The sequence below is a fragment of the Pseudophryne corroboree genome, chromosome 4 (genome assembly GCF_028390025.1).
Source record: "Pseudophryne corroboree isolate aPseCor3 chromosome 4, aPseCor3.hap2, whole genome shotgun sequence".
Lineage (NCBI taxonomy): Eukaryota > Metazoa > Chordata > Amphibia > Anura > Myobatrachidae > Pseudophryne > Pseudophryne corroboree.
In genome coordinates, this window is record NC_086447.1 from 339,028,874 (window position 1) to 339,045,505 (window position 16,632).

The window sequence follows — 16,632 nt, forward strand, 5'->3', positions numbered from 1 at the left end:
ACTGCTGCAGATCCATCCTTCCTGCCACTGCCAGCCAGATCAGTAAGTTAATGGGAAAAGTGAAAGAAAGAGAGAGAGAGAGAGAGAGAGAGAGAGAGAGAGAGAGTGAGTGAGTGAGTGTGTGTGTGTGTGTGTGTGTGTGTGTGTGTGTGTGTGTGTGTGTGTGTGTGTGTGTGCGGGCAGTGGCGTCACTGTTTTTAGGTTTGGGGGAGAGATCTTTAGCTCTCGCTGTACCAACCCCTCCCGTGTTCTTTCACTGTGTCACCCCCCCCCCGTGTTCTGTCACCGTGTCACACATCCGTGTTCTGTCACTGTCACCCCCACCGTGTTCTGTCACTGTGTCACACCCCCCGTGTTCTGTCACCGTGTCACACATCCGTGTTTTCACTGTCACCCCGACCGTGTTCTGTCACTGTGTCACACCCCCCGTGTTCTGTCACCGTGTCACACATCCGTGTTCTGTCACTGTCACCCCCACTGTGTTCTGTCACTGTGTCACACCCCCCGTGTTCTGTCACCGTGTCACACATCCGTGTTCTGTCACCGTCACCCCCCCTCTCCGTGTTCTGTCACTGTGTCACCTCCACCGTTTTCTGTCACTGTGTCACACACCCGTGTTCTGTCACTGTCACCCCCCCTCCCCGTGTTCTGTCACCGTGTCACCCCCACCGTGTTCTGTCACCGTGTCACACACCCGTGTTCTGTCACCGGGTCACCCCCCCCATGTTCTGTCACCGTGTCACCCTCACCGTGTTCTGTCACTGTATCACACCCCCCGTGTTCTGTCACCCCCACCGTGTTCTGTCACTGTGTCACCCCCACCGTGTTCTGTCACCGTGTCACACCTTTCCCCAGGGGCCATAAGACACTGGATAATTTGCTTGCTGCACAATAATTATCCTAAATAAAATGTTAATGTGTAAAAAGGCTCTCTACCTGCCGTAATGTGTGTAAAAGGGGCTCTACCTGGTGTAATGTGCGTAAGTGGCGCGGTGTGGCGCAATTTGAATAATGGAGACTATTGTCCAGCCTAATATGAATCTGTATTATTTTTTGCCCACACCCCTTCCACATGAAGCCACGTCCCTATATTTTTGGCAAGTGGGGCGAGCTGCTATTTTGTATGTGGCCCTCGGATACTGACAGGAAATGTCAAGTGGCCCCTCAGCTGAAATAATTGCCCACCCCTGAGCTAGACAGAAGCTATCACCGGCGTCTGTGTCAGGTAGTGAGGGAGAATATAACAAGGAATTCCTCCAATCACAGCAGAGACACTAATTAATTATGTTGTGCAGCTGACCTGCTGCATGACTCCAAACTGACAGGTGCAATTAGTTATATGGCAACGGGGAACGCGGTCCGCCTGTGGCGTCCCCGTTGCCAAGGACCCGGCGGCTCAGCACGCTCAGCGTCCTGGCGTTGCCAGGCGCTGAGCGGGGAGCAGGAGAAGGCATGGCGGACATGATGCGCCAGGACCGTTGCTTAGCAACGGTCGGGCGCTGGCGCGAGCCGCCGCGCCTAACAGTACCCCCCCTTGAGGAGGGGTTAAAGAACCCCTTTATCCGGGTTTATAAGGAAATTCCTGAAAGAACAACCTCCTAAGCCTAGGGGCATGCAAATCCTTGTCCAGGACCCAAGACCTTTCCTCTGGGCCGTACCCTTTCCAATGGACCAAAAAATAGAGCCGACCACGAGAAAGTTTAGAATCTAAGACCTTCTCCACTAAGAATTCTTGTTGACCCTGAACATCTACCAGAGGTCTACCCTGGAAAATTTCCCAAGGAAATCTCCTGGAAAGAACATATGGCTTCAAAAGAGAACAATGGAAAGTGTTGCCGATTTTAAGTGACTTAGGCAACCGTAGCCGAAAAGCCACTGGATTGACTTTTTTGACAATAAAGAACGGTCCAATAAATCTGGGTCCCAATCTAGCCGAGGGTTGTCGGAGCTTGATGTTGCGGGTTGACAACCACACCTTATCTCCTACCTTAAAGGTGCATGGGCATCGGAACCTATCTGAAAAAAATTTTTCCCCGAAAGGCGGATTTCTTAAGAGCAAGGTGTACCTTCTTCCAAATATTTCTGAGACGGGTGCTCAAATCCAGAGAAGAAGTTGGATAATGAGGGAAAAAAGAATTGGCACTAGGGTGAAAACCCAGAACTGAAAAGAACGGAGACACCTTGGTAGCTGAATGGTAAGAATTATTGTAAGCAAATTCGGCCAGAGGAAGATAATCTGACCAGTCGTTCTGAAGTTTGGCAGTATAAAGACGTAAATATTGTTTTAGTGATTAATTGACACGTTCTGTCTGCCCGTTAGGCTGTGGATGGTATCCAGAGGTTAAGGAGAGTTTCATGTTTAATGAAGCACAAAAATGTTTCCAAAAACAGGCAAAAAACTGCGGTCCTCGGTCAATATCCACGGGTAATCCATGAAGCCTAAAAACATGACAGAGAAACAGAACTGCCAAAACTTGAGTGGACGGTAACCGGGGTAAGGCAATGAAGTGAGCCATCTTGCTAAAATGGTCTACGACCACCCAAATGACCTGAAACCCAGGAGAAAGAGGAAGATCTACCACAAAATCCATAGAAATGTGTGACCATGGCCTAAATGGAATTACAAGAGGCATGAGCTGCCCGACAGGCAAAGATCGGGACACTTTGTGCTTAGCACAATCTTGACAAGAAAGAACAAATTCCTTAACATCCTAAGAAAGATTAGGCCACCACACAGAGTGAGCGATCAATTCCTAGGTTTTAGTGACACCAGGATGGCCAGCAACCTTATTATCATGAAACTCTGCAAGGACACTGCTTCTCAAGAGCTCGGGAACAAAGAGACGACCAACAGGCGTATTACTGGGAGCCTGCTGCTGAACCTGCTGCTGAACCTGGGCAAGCTGTGTGAATAAATCCTGTGTGAGGCCAGCCTGGATGACAGATGTTGGAATAATGGGAGTTGCAGAAGAATGGTTCTGGTGAGCCGGAAGAAAACAGCGTGACAGGGCGTCGGCTTTGGTGTTTTTAGAACCGGGTCTATAGGTGATGATGAACTTGAACCATGTAAAGAATAGTGCCCAACGCGCCTGTCGGGAATTAAGCCGTCTTGCAGATTCTATGTACTGTAAATTCTTGTGATCAGTAAACACCGTAATGGTATGTATTGCTCCTTCAAGCTAGTGCCTCCATTCCTCAAAGGCCCATTTGACTGCCAGCAATTCCCGATTACCAACATCATAGTTGGATTCAGCAGCCGAGAATTTCCTGGTCATGAAGGCACAAGGGTGTAACTCCCGAGACTCGGGGTCCTCTTGAGACAGGATGGCTCCCACACCAACCTCTGAGGCGTCCACCTCGACAATAAAAGGAAGGTCTGGGTTGGGGTGTCTGAGGACTGGAGCTGAAGCAAAGGCTTGTTTCAGAGCCCAGAAGGCAGATTCGGCTTGAGGCGACCAATTAAAAGGATCAGCTCCTTTTTTTGTTAATGCCACGATAGGAGCGACCAAGTCAGAGAAGGCATGAATAAAACGTCTATAATAATTTGCGAACCCCAAAAATCTTTGGATAGCCTTTAAATTGGTGGGTTGTGCCCAATTTAAGACAGGCTGGAGTTTCTTTGGTTCCATGAAAAACCCTTTTGGAGAGATAATACATCCCAAAAAGGACACCTCTGTGACGTGGAAATCACACTTCTCCAATTTAGCATACAAATGGTTCTCTCGTAACCTTTGAAGCACTTGCCGCACATGGACAACATGCTGTTCCGGAGACTCTGAGTAAATTAAAATATCATCCAAATAAACGACCATGAAGTTTCCTAGAAAGTCATGGAGGACATCGTTAATTAGATCCTGGAACACCGCAGGAGCGTTGGACAGACCGACCGGCATTACAAGATATTCATAATGTCCGGACTGAGTACTAAAGGCTGTCTTCCACTCATCCCCAGATCTTATTCAGATGAGATTATATGCTCCTCTGAGGTCGATCTTAGAGAAAATAACTGCGGTGCGGAGCTGGTCAAACAATACCGAAATTAAAGGTATGGGGTAGGTGTTCTTAATGGATATTTTATTTAAGGCCCGGTAATCTAGGCATGGCCTTAGAGATCAGTCTTTCTTCTCAACAAAGAAAAACCCTGCACTTAATGGAGACTTCGAGGGCCTAATAAAACCTTTTATCAGGTTTTCCGGCACATAATCATCCATGGCCTCTGTCTCGGGACCGGATAAAGCATAAAGTCACCCTTTAGGCAGAGTGGCACCGGGAACGAGATCAATAGAGCAGTCATAAGACCGATGGGGTGGCAAGATGTCAGCATTACCTTTAGAGAAAACATCAGCAAAATCCTGATATACCGAAGGTAAGAGTTCCGGAGTGGCGACAGCGACCCGGACCAGATGAGACATACATCCCTTGGTACAAAAAGAACCCCACCGAGTAATCTCCCCAGACTGCCAATCAATGGTTGGATTATGGAGGACGAGCCAGGGGTGACCTATTACCACAGGCACGGCCGGACAACGAGTGAGAAGAAACTAAATTTTTTCAGAATGTAACACTCCCACTGTTAATTGTACTGGTGGGGTCCGATGGGTAATTGGTCTATCAAGTTGAAGCTGCGGAACTCCCAGAGCCTGAGCCCAAGCTAGATCCATAAAATTCCCAGCAGCTCCACTATCAATGAAGGCTGATACAAAAGAACTAAGGCTCCCCGAAGAAATTTCAACAGGTACTAGCAAGGAATCATGTGAGGAGACTAACTACAGACCTAAGTGAACCCCCTCACAATTCACTTAGTCAGAGTATTTCCCTGTTTATTTGGGCAACTGCGTGCAACATGTCCCTTGCCACTACAATATAAACAGAGTCCTAAGTTTAGCCTTCTGGCTCTCTCTTCTGGAGACAATCGAGAAAGACCCACTTGCATAGGCTCCTCGACATCCTCAGCGAGAGCATACACACATGGACCAGCCCTGAAACTAGCCCCTCTTTCAGCCCTCCGCTCTCGGAGACAGCGGTCTATCTTGAAAGCGAGCTCCATGAGCTTATCTAAAGTCTCCAGAGCTGGATACTGAAGGAGACTATCCTTGATTACTTCAGACAGACCGAGGCGAAACTGACTGCGCAGGGCAGGATCATTCCAGCCACAGTGGTTCGACCAGCAGCGAAATTCTGTACAATATACCTCTGCAGGACTTTTTCCCTGTTTAAGTGCAAGTAGGTGGCTCTCAGCCGATGCTTCCCTATCTGGGTCATCATACAAAAGGCCTAATGACTTAAAGAAGGCATCCACTGTTAGCAAGGTTGCATCATCGGATTTTAACCCAAATGCCCAGGTTTGTGGATCGCCTTGGAGCAAAGACATCACAATGCCCACCCGCTGAGACTCTGTACCTGAGGACCGGGGCCTTAAACGAAAGTAAAGTTTACAGGCTTCCTTAAAATTAAAGAAATCTTTTCGGTTACCCAAAAAGCGGTCAGGAAGGTGCACTTTTGGTTCAGGAATCATAACCATCTAGAGCGATAAAGTGTAGAAGTTGCCCATAGCAACCAAGCAGCTTTAACCTATGATTTATCTAGCACAGTTTAAGAGATGACAGCTACTGTAGAATCCAATTGGTTGCTGTTACGTTCGCAGTACTTGGTACTCAGGGTGGACAATTCCCAAGCACTGGAACGCAAGCTGCAGTATAAACGGAGCTCGACAGCACCCCCAAGGAGCCCTAACTCCGTTGTCTCACCCTGGTTGTCAGCCTACGCCTGCATGGCTATGGTTTCTTGGGCCCACGGCAGCTGCGTTTGAAGGGCGGATTATGTCTGCCCAACTCCGATGACCCCCGGTCTTAGTTGGAGATGGGGCGATGACAAGGGGAACCTCTTACTAGAGAAGGAAGTACCTAGTTAGGGGTGCTACAGAACTTAAATAAAGTATGTGCGGCGCAGCCGCCAAGACAAAAACTACAACAAAGGCAGTGCTGTTCACACGCCGACACAACACCGTTGTGTACCGGCGAGGACCGCATACGCAGAACCCTCTGCAGAAATTCTAAAGCAAATACAACAAGTAGCTACAGCCTAGGCCGAGGAACGCAGCAAAGCCGCTACTCACGAAACCGGAACGAATACTGGCAAAAGGACAGGAACCCCCAAAGTAGCAAACACAGGCTCTCAGGACCGGAGGACAGGCAGAATTACAATGACAAACCAGTGGACACCAAGAAACAGGATACTGGATCAGGAACAGGCAAAGCCACAGGACTCCTGGACAGGAACGCTTCAAGGCAGGAAGCAGCTAGACAGAAGCTATCACCGGCGTCTGTGTCAGGTAGTGAGGGAGAATATAACAAGGAATTCCTCCAATCACAGCAGAGACCCTAATTAATTATGTTGTGCAGCTGACCTGCTGCACGACTCCAAACTGACAGGTGCAATTAGTTATATGGCAACGGGGAACATGGTCCGCCTGTGGCGTCCCCGTTGCCAAGGACCCAGCGGCTCAGCACGCTCAGCGCCCTGGCATTGCCAGGCGCCAAGCGGGGAGCAGTAGAAGGCGCGGCGGACGTGACGCGCCAGGACCGTTGCTTAGCAACGGTCGGGCGCTGGCGCGAGCTGCCGCGCCTAACAGTTGCTATGGGCAACTTCACTTTACCTCTCTTGGAAGTTTGCTAATTCTCCCTCATGCCTCATAAAAACCTCTATAATCATTATACCGGACAAAACCTTTTCATAAAAATTATTTGTCCAGGTAGGGGTGCCAACAGCTCTGCTGTACCCTGCTTTGTACCCTGCTTCTGGAAGGGGGCATGGCCAACTCAGCACTTTCCCACTCTCGGTTCCACTGTGTCCAGGATTAATTCTTCCAGGGTATTCCCCTCTCTACTGATCTCACCCTGCATACTACAGTATAGCATCAAATCCAGAGCAAAGTTTCAGTATGAAAAGCTGGCAGTTGGGATGCCGGTAGTCAGTATCCTGATGCCAGCATCCTAATCACGGCAATGCCGACAGGGGTGCATTCGTTAACATAACCTTCCTCCCCTACCCCCGAACCCTCCCTGTCTACAGCCTAACCTTAAACTCCCCTATTGGTGCCTAACCCTAACCTCCCCCTGGTGGTGCCTAAACCTAACCCTCCACCCTTAGTGCCCAACCCAGTGGTGCCTAACACCCCCCCCCCCCCCTCTCTGCAACCTAACCGTAACCTCCCCCACCCTGCAGCCTAACCTTGACTCTTCCTGGAGTGCACCTAAACCTAACCCCCCCTGGAGTGTGCCTAAACCTAAGGCAGCCATTAATACTTACCTTTGGGATCCTGATGTCGGGATTCTGTTGTTGGGATTCTGATCCTTTTGGGATTCCATCGTCAGTGGTCTTACGGCTGTCGGGATACCAGTGTCGGTATTACAGCTACCGGGATCCCGACAGCCGGGATCCTGAACGTATACCCAAAGCAATACAAATGACAGAAAATTGGATTCTGGTAATAAAAATCATATAACGTAAAAGTAGTTAAGCATTACTAAAATTAAGTCTGCCATTGAATTACACTGACTGGGCGGCCTTAATAAGTTATTTTAAGAAAAGTACAAAACATACTTTTGGTTTTGAAATGTTTCCGTCGGTTTGGTTTTCCATCATGGATTTCCAAGTAAGTGATGCCGGTAAATCTTTATCAGGTTCACAGGCCTCCACCATAATGATGTTACCGTTATCAGGAATAATCCCTGAATTTTTCCCAACTGTCACAGCTGTTTGAAGGTTATCACCTATAATAAGACAGGATATATGGTAGTGTGTACAGGTAGTAACCATATTCATTTGTATGAAGAGATTTTTACTTTTAGCAAAAGCGCTCTGGAACTGGTCATAACAGCATGAAAAGGTATGTAGAGCCATTGAGAGCAGGGACAGGATGGGGTACAAGGTGCGGCCTTATCATGGAGACATGGCCACTCCTTCTACACAAAATGGGGGAAACAGTAGTATGTGCGGCACTTTGCAGTGCCACAGCGCTTTACAGAGGGGGACGTTGTGTGCCACTGTAATAACCAGGTAAGGATCATGAAAGCTACACCATGCTGGTAAGGGGATACGGTCATTAGGTCGACCACACTTAGGTCGACAGTCATTAGGTCGACCACTATTGGTCGACATGCATTAGGTCGACGTGGTCACTAGGTCAACATGTACTAGGTCGACATGGAAAAAGGTCGACATGCCTTTTTCACATTTTATTAAATTTTTTTAACTTTTTCATACTTTACGATCAACGTGGACTACGATTGTGAATAGTAACCTGTGCTGAGCGCAGCGAGTTACATTGCCCAAAGCTCACTCGCCATACAAGGGGACACGGAGCACTAAGTGGGGTTCCCGGTCACTTTACGAAGAAAACGACACCAAAAAAAGTAAAAAAAACTCATGTCAACCTTTTTCCATGTCAACCTAATGACTGTGTCGACCTATTTCAGGTGTTGACCTAGACACTGTCAACCAATAGTGGTCGACCTAATGACTGTCAGCCTAAGTGTGGTCGACCTAATGACCCATACCCTTGGTAAGTATTTGTTAACTTAGCTCAGTCAATTAAGGTTTTATTGCACTGGAACTTGTTGGTAAAGTCTTTACTTGCTGTAAAAGCATGGCAATGGTTTACACAAGCATTGGATACTTATACTGGATACAATGGGGGTAATTCCAAGTTGATCGCAGCAGGAATTTTGTTAGCAGTTGGGCAAAACCATGGCCCTCATTCCGAGTTGTTCGCTCGGTATTTTTCATCGCATCGCAATGAAAATCCGCTTAGTACGCATGCGCAATGTTCGCACTGCGACTGCGCCAAGTAACTTTGCTATGTAGAAAGTATTTTTACTCACGGCTTTTTCATCGCTCCGGCGAACGTAATGTGATTGACAGGAAATGGGTGTTACTGGGCGGAAACACGGCGTTTCAGGGGCGTGTGGCTGAAAACGCTACCGTTTCCGGAAAAAACGCAGGAGTGGCTGGAGAAACGGTGGGAGTGCCTGGGCGAACTCTGGGTGTGTTTGTGACGTCAACCAGGAACGACAAGCACTGAAATGATCGCACAGGCAGAGTAAGTCTGGAGCTACTCTGAAACTGCTAAGTAGTTAGTAATCGCAATATTGCGAATACATCGGTCGCAATTTTAAGAAGCTAAGATTCACTCCCAGTAGGCGGCGGCTTAGCGTGTGTAACTCTGCTAAATTCGCCTTGCGACCGATCAACTCGGAATGAGGGCCCATGTGCACTGCAGGGGAGGCAGATATAACATGTGCAGAAAGAGTTAGATTTGGGTGGGTTATTTTATTTCTGTGCAGGGTAAATACTGGCTGCTTTATTTTTACACTGCAATTTAGATTGCAGATTGAACACACCACACCCAAATCTAACTCTCTGTGCACATGTTATATCTGCCTCCCCTGCAGTGCACATGGTTTTACCCAACTGCTAACAAAATTCCTGCTGCGATCAACTTGGAATTACCCCCAATATACAGTACATGAAACTCTTGTACGCCAGTACTTCACTTACTACTACATCAATTTGATTTCAGAACCACGCACTTTGTATATATATATATATATATATATATATAAACGGCACATAATAGAGCAAAAAAAAAAATAGAATTTACTATCAACAGTTAACAATCTTATCAAACTAATACCCCTTTCACACCGCCAATGCCGGCTTTAACCCGGTAATTGGAAACGGGTCCTTCCCGGGTGGGATCCGGCATTGGACGCTGCTGCTGGCTTCCCCGACCCAGCAATATGCTGGGCAGGTTGCTATAGTGGCGGGGGGCAGGGCCGGCAGCGGGGGCGGAAGCAGCGCTGGGAGATGAGATCATCTCCGCGCCGCCTCTCCCTGTTGTAGTGAAGGAGCCCGTTTACGCTGCCATTGACCCGGTATTCAACTCGGGAATAACTCTGCTTTATTCCCAGGTTGAATTGCCGGGTCAGGCGACCCGGGATTTCGGCTATGTCGCTTTCACACCACACGCTGACCCGTGTTGACCCGGCAATATGCCAGGTTGATACCGGGTTATTTGTGCGGTGTGAAAGGGGTATAATAAAGTAAATTAAAAATAATCACATATAAATCGCACTACTAATGGGTCCAGGGCTTAAAGTGGTCCTGGAGAGGTGGGGGAACTCACCTCCGCCATGACCCCCCCTGCTTAGTGCGCGCCTAAGGCGCGCGCGCCACATAAAGGGGTGTGGCCTCACAAGGAAGGGGCGTGGCCACACAAAAGTACCCCAATTCAAAATAATGTCTCACAGTAGCACAATTTTATTCACATTGCCCGTCCCACATACTAGTGCCCTTTACACACACAATGCCCACAATATCAGAGCCACTTACACACAACCGCTGGCAAGTATCCCCCCACACAGAACATTCCCTTCACTTTTTAGAAACAGGGGCCTCATGCGATAAGTGTAGCAATAATGTGTCTAATAATTAGATATATTTTGCATACGTGCATATCCTATATGTTTTAGGACACTGCAGCTTCCATGGGCCTGGGTGCAATGAGGTGGGAGGTGGCAGCTGGCTCTCTCTGATGCCACTGAAGTACTTACTCAAATAGGGAGGCTTGAGAGCAAGCCAACCAGCTCTCTCCCTTCTCCGCACCCTTTACCCACTTCTGCCAGACCCTGTAGCTCCATTTCTTTCCCGAAGGTGGAAAAGGATTTCTCCCCTCCTGGAGTCACCTTGGGAGTTTTGAACAACTAAGTGTCCAAACAGACAGTCACTAGTGTCACTGTAGCGGACTTTGGTTGTCAAGAGGAGAAATGTGGAAGTCAGCCATGCAGGGTGACCGTGAGAGGCTCCCACTGAATGCAGCATCCACCCATGCGCTGTCAGCCTGCACCCACCAGATAACACAGATATCTGCCCCAATCCCACACGACTGTGCAGTGTCTATGAACAGTCGACAGAGCTCTAGTCATTGCTGCGGGCATACAGAGCCCGGAGTCACTTGGCAACCTATTGGCAAAATGAAGGGACCTGAATGAGGAAATTGACAGTAGCAGGGAGGTTGTGTGCTTGTCGCATGGTAACAGACAAAGATGCGGGGTACCTGAAGGCTGGGACACCTGAAGGCTGCTACGTTAATCCGCCGTCTGGCTGTTGGGTCACTAGCCGCAATTTGCTCGCAGCTGGCGCCTCAAAAAAAATGCTGCCGCTGTCTCTCCATTGCTGGTCCATGAGCTGCCCGGCGTCAAATCCTCGCCCCTGTCATTGCTGCTCCTCAGTCCAGCAGCACTCTCCTCAGTGTGGCTGTGTGCTTCAGTGGCTGTGGGCTGGAGCATCAGGTCCCCGGCTGCGGTGTAAAGCTAGCAGCGGCCACCAGACAGTCCTGGCTCACGGACCGGCTGCTATTGCAAAGCAGCGAGGCCGCACTTTGAATCTGGCGCCAATTGTGCACCATTCACTGCTCCCGGACCGCCAGCTAATGAGAAGCTGCCACATGGCAGCTTCTCATTGGCTGGCGGTCCGCGAGCCGTGATTGGTTCACGCCAGATTTTAAAAAAGCCGCCCCTTTTTTTGATTGGTGCTGCAGCCGGTCTGCGAGCCGGGATTGGCTGGCGGCCGCTGCTACCTTTGCAATGCAGCAGGGACCTGATGCTGTGGCCGGGCGGAGGCGGAACTAGTTCCGCCTGCAATTAGAGGTGACGGAACGCAGTTCCGCCCCGTTCCGCCCCACTTTAACCACTGAATGGGTCCCCATACACTAGTTTAAGTACGTTAAACTGTTCTCATTGGAGAACTCTTTTAAAATGACTAATGTTCCCTAGTATATACACAGGGCCGGTTCAAGGCCTTTTTGCGCCCCGGGCAGGACATAGGGGCGTGGCTTCATACAGGGGGTGTGGTCATTTATGCCCCCTGTACAGTAGTGGCGCCGCTGAATTGCTAAGCGGTGCGCGATGACGTCATCGCGCACCGCCCAGCAAAGGTCCTCTCCACGAAGGGAAACTAGACTCTACGCGGGACGCCCTTCACAGCGGGACACAGCGGGCAGCAGGGGGCACAGCAGTAGCGGATCTTGCCATGGTACGGCGCCCTCCGGATGGCGCCGGCGCCCTCCGGAAGGCGGCGCCCCGGGCAAAAGTCCTGCTTGCCCGTGGCAAGATCCGCTACTGTATATACAGTATACTGCTTATTCAAGTTCAGAGTCTCACACTAAAAATGGAAGTTTTGCAAGGATAGGCTTGCTCTGATTAAAGGAGGCAGAGATTTCCTTTCCTTGAAAATAAATGGTTTACTGCTTGCAGCATGACTGTTACTTTCTTTTTAGTTTCCAGATAATTTCTGCAACAAAAGTATCTTTTGCTAAACTCCAAATATGTATCTTTCTTTGCCTGGAAAATTCACTCTTTTTCTGTTCAACAATAACAAACATGAGCTGCAGGTCTCTGGAGAGCTAAATCTTATAGTTTGATCTTGCCAAATGAGGAATGATAACTGGGGCTCTCACTGCTTGTAATAAGCATCTGTGAGCGGTGGTGCATCTGCCCTCTGACTTCCGCTGCCACACTTCCTTCCCTCCAGTCACCGAGAACACCACTGAATAGGGTAAGTTACTACACAGCCCCGCCCCGCTCCAATTTGCTGCTCTGTGTCTTCCTAAGATAGCCACCGCCCAACTGCCAAGTATCCCGGTGTTGAGATGTGTGTAGGCGCTGGGGCGGTGTGTCCGCTCCCAGCGCCAGGCTCCCAGCAGAGTGCAGGGGTCTGTGTCCCCTGCAGTTCCAGACTGTAGACAGCACTGGGGCAGCTTGTCTGTCCCCAGTGTTGGTTGAGCAGCAGTGGCGGGTGTCTGGTGCAGGGACCACGTATTGATTCCCTGCACCGGCCCTGAAGCGGCAACGGGCAGCGCTGCAGCAGCGGCAATTCAAACTTGGCACCGTTTTGGCAGCCAATTGGAAGTGCCGGCGTGATTTTGAATCTGGCGCCGTCCGTGAGCCAATCGTGGCTCACAGGGCACCGGCTAATGGGAATCAGACGCGTTGAGACAATTGGTGCTCGTTGCTTCATAGGCCCTGCCCCCGGCGAGTGATGTCAGACACTGGGTGGGAGCCGAAGAGGAAGAAGACCGCACAGAAGAGCGCAGAAGAGCCGGGCAGCACCAGAAGACAGACGGCACAGATGCTGTTCCTGTGGCTGCGGAAGGGGCCTGAAGACGCGGGCGTCAGCGGAGAAGATGTCCAGTGATGGCTGGACGCAGAAGAGGGGCAGCGGCGCCACTGGCCAGGATAGGCCAGCGGCAGAAGAGTGAAGAGGAGTGCCGGAGAGGTCACCAGGGGTTGGAAGAAAAAGAGCTAATGAAGCTCCCCCTGGTGCCTCTCCCACTGGGAAAGGTAGGCCCTCTGTGAGAGCACCTGTCACACACACCCTCCTTTTCTCCCTAGACCATCAGGGATCGGGCATTAGGCCTGTGGGCATAGTCAGGCCACCGGCCTGTGGCGCAGTAGGCGGGCAATGGGCCCGTGGCTAATCTCAGGCATTAGGCCTGTTGCACAGTAGAGGGTATTAGGCCCTAGTTGAAGTGTGCCCCAGTAGGAGGTATTGTTAGGAATGTCTGTGTGTTTGTGTTGCCTTGCATTATGTCTCATTCCTGCCTCTATGGGTCTCACTTGCTGCCTTAGGTCTGAATGGCAGTTGCACACTCTGTCCCTGCAGGTTGATTACTTGATTGTGAGCAGCTGTGGCCAACACCTTGTGCTGCTATTTAACTCCTGCTCACCAGCATTCATGTGCAGATCATTGTGGTTCCATGTGGATTGTGATTAGGCTCTCTCCAGTTATCCTGTCCTGCTTCTGCCATACCTGCATCTCTGAGATATTTCCTGGAGCCTGGTTTCACCTATGCCTTGTTATGAAACTTCTTGCCCTGCTGGAGCAATATCTGCATTCCTGAATTATTATTTGCAGTCTGTTTCCACCCCAGCCTGGTAACTTCATTTTGGTATGTTATTTTCCCTCTGCTTTGTTTAAACCTGGATTTCTTCATGTTCATTTTCACCTCTGCAATTAATCTGGACTGTATCTAAATTCAAGCATAATCATACTCCCTGTTAAATATCAAGCCATTACTATTATCTGGGAATAATGCATTCTGTTCCATGTTTATCAAGGATCCATTCTCTGTATGCTGATATCTTACTGGTTCTTTCACTGCAATAAGCCTTGTTTCATTTTCACCTGGCTTCAGCTGACCTCATTTCAGGTTCTTCCTGCATGTGCACACACAGGAGCTTAATAGTCATAACAGGTATAAGGTGACTCTGGGCACTAGGCCCAGGTCACCAAGAATAAGCCCACAGTAAGACAGGCTTGTAAGCCTCAGCCCCATTGTATAAGAGTGATCTGGGCACTAGGCCCAGCTAACTCCACCTGGCCCCAAGATAGGCAGGCGCTAGGCCCGAGGGTAAAGTCAGGCCTTTGGCCTGTGTGCATTTAGGGGGGCAGTAGGACCAAGTAAGTGTGTGGGGAGAGGTGGGTAGGCTGTTTGGCGCCCACTCCCCAGTAATTTAAAATAGTATTTTTCCCCTGTCCGTGTGCCCCTTTTTGTGTCCGTCTGTTCCCTACCTATCCTCCTTTGTTCTGGGTGAACCTTGCACGCCGGTGCAAGGTTGAATTTACACCTGGTGCAAGAGTACTAATAGGTGAAATACGGGCTCTGAGGCAGAGTGCCAAGGATGACCTTCACCTAGCCCAAAAGCTCTATTTCCCTTAGTTTCGGAGGGTGTTTCGGTCCGCAGTTATGAGGAACGGCACTCAACCATCTCCTTCCCCCTATATTGTCGTGTCCAGAACCATTTGGTGTTCCAGGTCTGTTGGAGTATCCATGACCTGAAGGTGAGAGGGTGTGGTTCCTGGTATGCAGTGAGTCTACACCTGCACGGCAGCAAGCACTACACCGCACCGCCACTCTCACACCGGCATATGGCTGTAACTGCCACAGCACAAGCCGTCTCTCTCACTGGGATCCATACGCCTCTTGCTGACTCGTCAGTGTCCATGTGCCAGACGCAGCACTCAGGGCACTGTTAACCCTTTCCCTGCTGCAAGTTGAATAGTGTCCAGCCAGAGATGCAGTTAGCAGGGAAAGGGGCACAAAAGTTGCACTAGAATTCATGGCAGGTGCCACACCCCTCAGCCAGAGGCAGATCCAGGGGTGGGGGGCAGTCATTTCAATCACTCCCCCCTACACATCATGCAAGCAGAGGAGACCGATGCTTCTCAGCGGCAGCAGCCTCCCTGGATGACCCACAGCATCCCAGCATAGAGCAGCCTGTGCTTGGTGAGAAAGGCTTCTGCCACTTACAGGTTAAAATGGGAGGGCAGCAGACCTGGGCACCTTCAACAACAAGCCTGGGCCAAGGTAATTAGTATCCATTTCCTACCCTCTTGGTGCCTCTGAAGGCATGTAACAGTTGTCAAACTCCTAAGGTTTAATTAAGGCATGGAGAATGGAGATATGATTGTTGCAAGTCATCCTCTGGTATATTCACAGCAACTATACCATATACTGTATGTGAACTAATAAATTATACCAAACTCACAGTATATTCAACCGAATTAGCAAAAATGCTGAAAGTTGAAATCACAGCCATTTACGGACACTTTCCACTGCTGATTGACTGCCAGTGAATATCTTTGTTTTGGATCTCTAATAAATTTGTGTTTTGAATTCGGTTTTGCCAAAACCACCCTCACATATTTTGGTTTTTGCTTTGAATTTGTATGGGGTTTTTCCCCCCAAAATTTATAAAAACTGCTAAAATCACATAATTTGGGCCTGTTTGGGGGTGTGATTCTGATCTGATCGCTAAATGTAGCACATCTACGATCAGTTTCTCAGACATGCGAGAGGAAACCCAGCACAGGGCTAGTCCGCCTCCTATGTCTGGCTCTGCCCCCCTGCATGGGTGCAAAAGCATTGCACAGCGGCGATGCTTTTCAACCCGGTAAGTAGCTCCCTGCCTGCACAGTTCCTGCACGCTGGCAGGTGGCTACCCGCTGCGTCCTGGGTCTCAGTGGTGGCATGTGATGTCACACAGCCGCTGCGACCCACCCCCGCTAACTGTGTTCTAATGCTGTTGGCATGCCCCCTCCCACCCAGCGACCGTCTATGCCTGTCAATCAGACAGAGGCAATCGCAGCCCTGAGATGCTTTTAGCATCTCACTGGGCTCCCAAGGTACATGTGCGCACTCTGCTAAGGGCTGAATTAGGCCACATTGAGAGGAATTTACCCATGTACTTGTTTAAATTTTGGTTTGTTTATGCTGGTTAGCATAGTATCATTGGTCAGTGCGGTATTCCCTACAATTGTCATGGATAGACACTCGACAGGTGCGTCAGCAGCACTGGAGCAGATGGTTACACTGAGAGCACAGGAGTGAATGGACACAGCACAGCACTGAGCACAGGAGAAGCCACTGGAGTGTATGGACCACTGGAGTGTATGGATGGAGCAAATCATAGCAGCACCGGAGCAGCCTCTATATTGGATGGACACTGGAGTCGGCAGACACAGGAGCAATACAGCCAAGCAGAGTGCGCAGAAGTGTGGGTGAGGGGAACT

General features: G+C 49.6%; 1 protein-coding gene across 1 annotated transcript in view; it reads right to left on the reverse strand.

Annotated features, from left to right (window-relative positions):
• The window catches only part of LOC134909506 (probable cation-transporting ATPase 13A4), a 369,987-nt gene that overhangs the window by 115,183 nt on the left and 238,172 nt on the right, over positions 1 to 16,632 (reverse strand). The window contains exon 19 of the mRNA XM_063916443.1: positions 7,603 to 7,772. Within this exon, the coding sequence (XP_063772513.1) occupies positions 7,603 to 7,772 (170 nt within the window). The remainder of the gene's footprint in view (positions 1 to 7,602; positions 7,773 to 16,632) is intronic.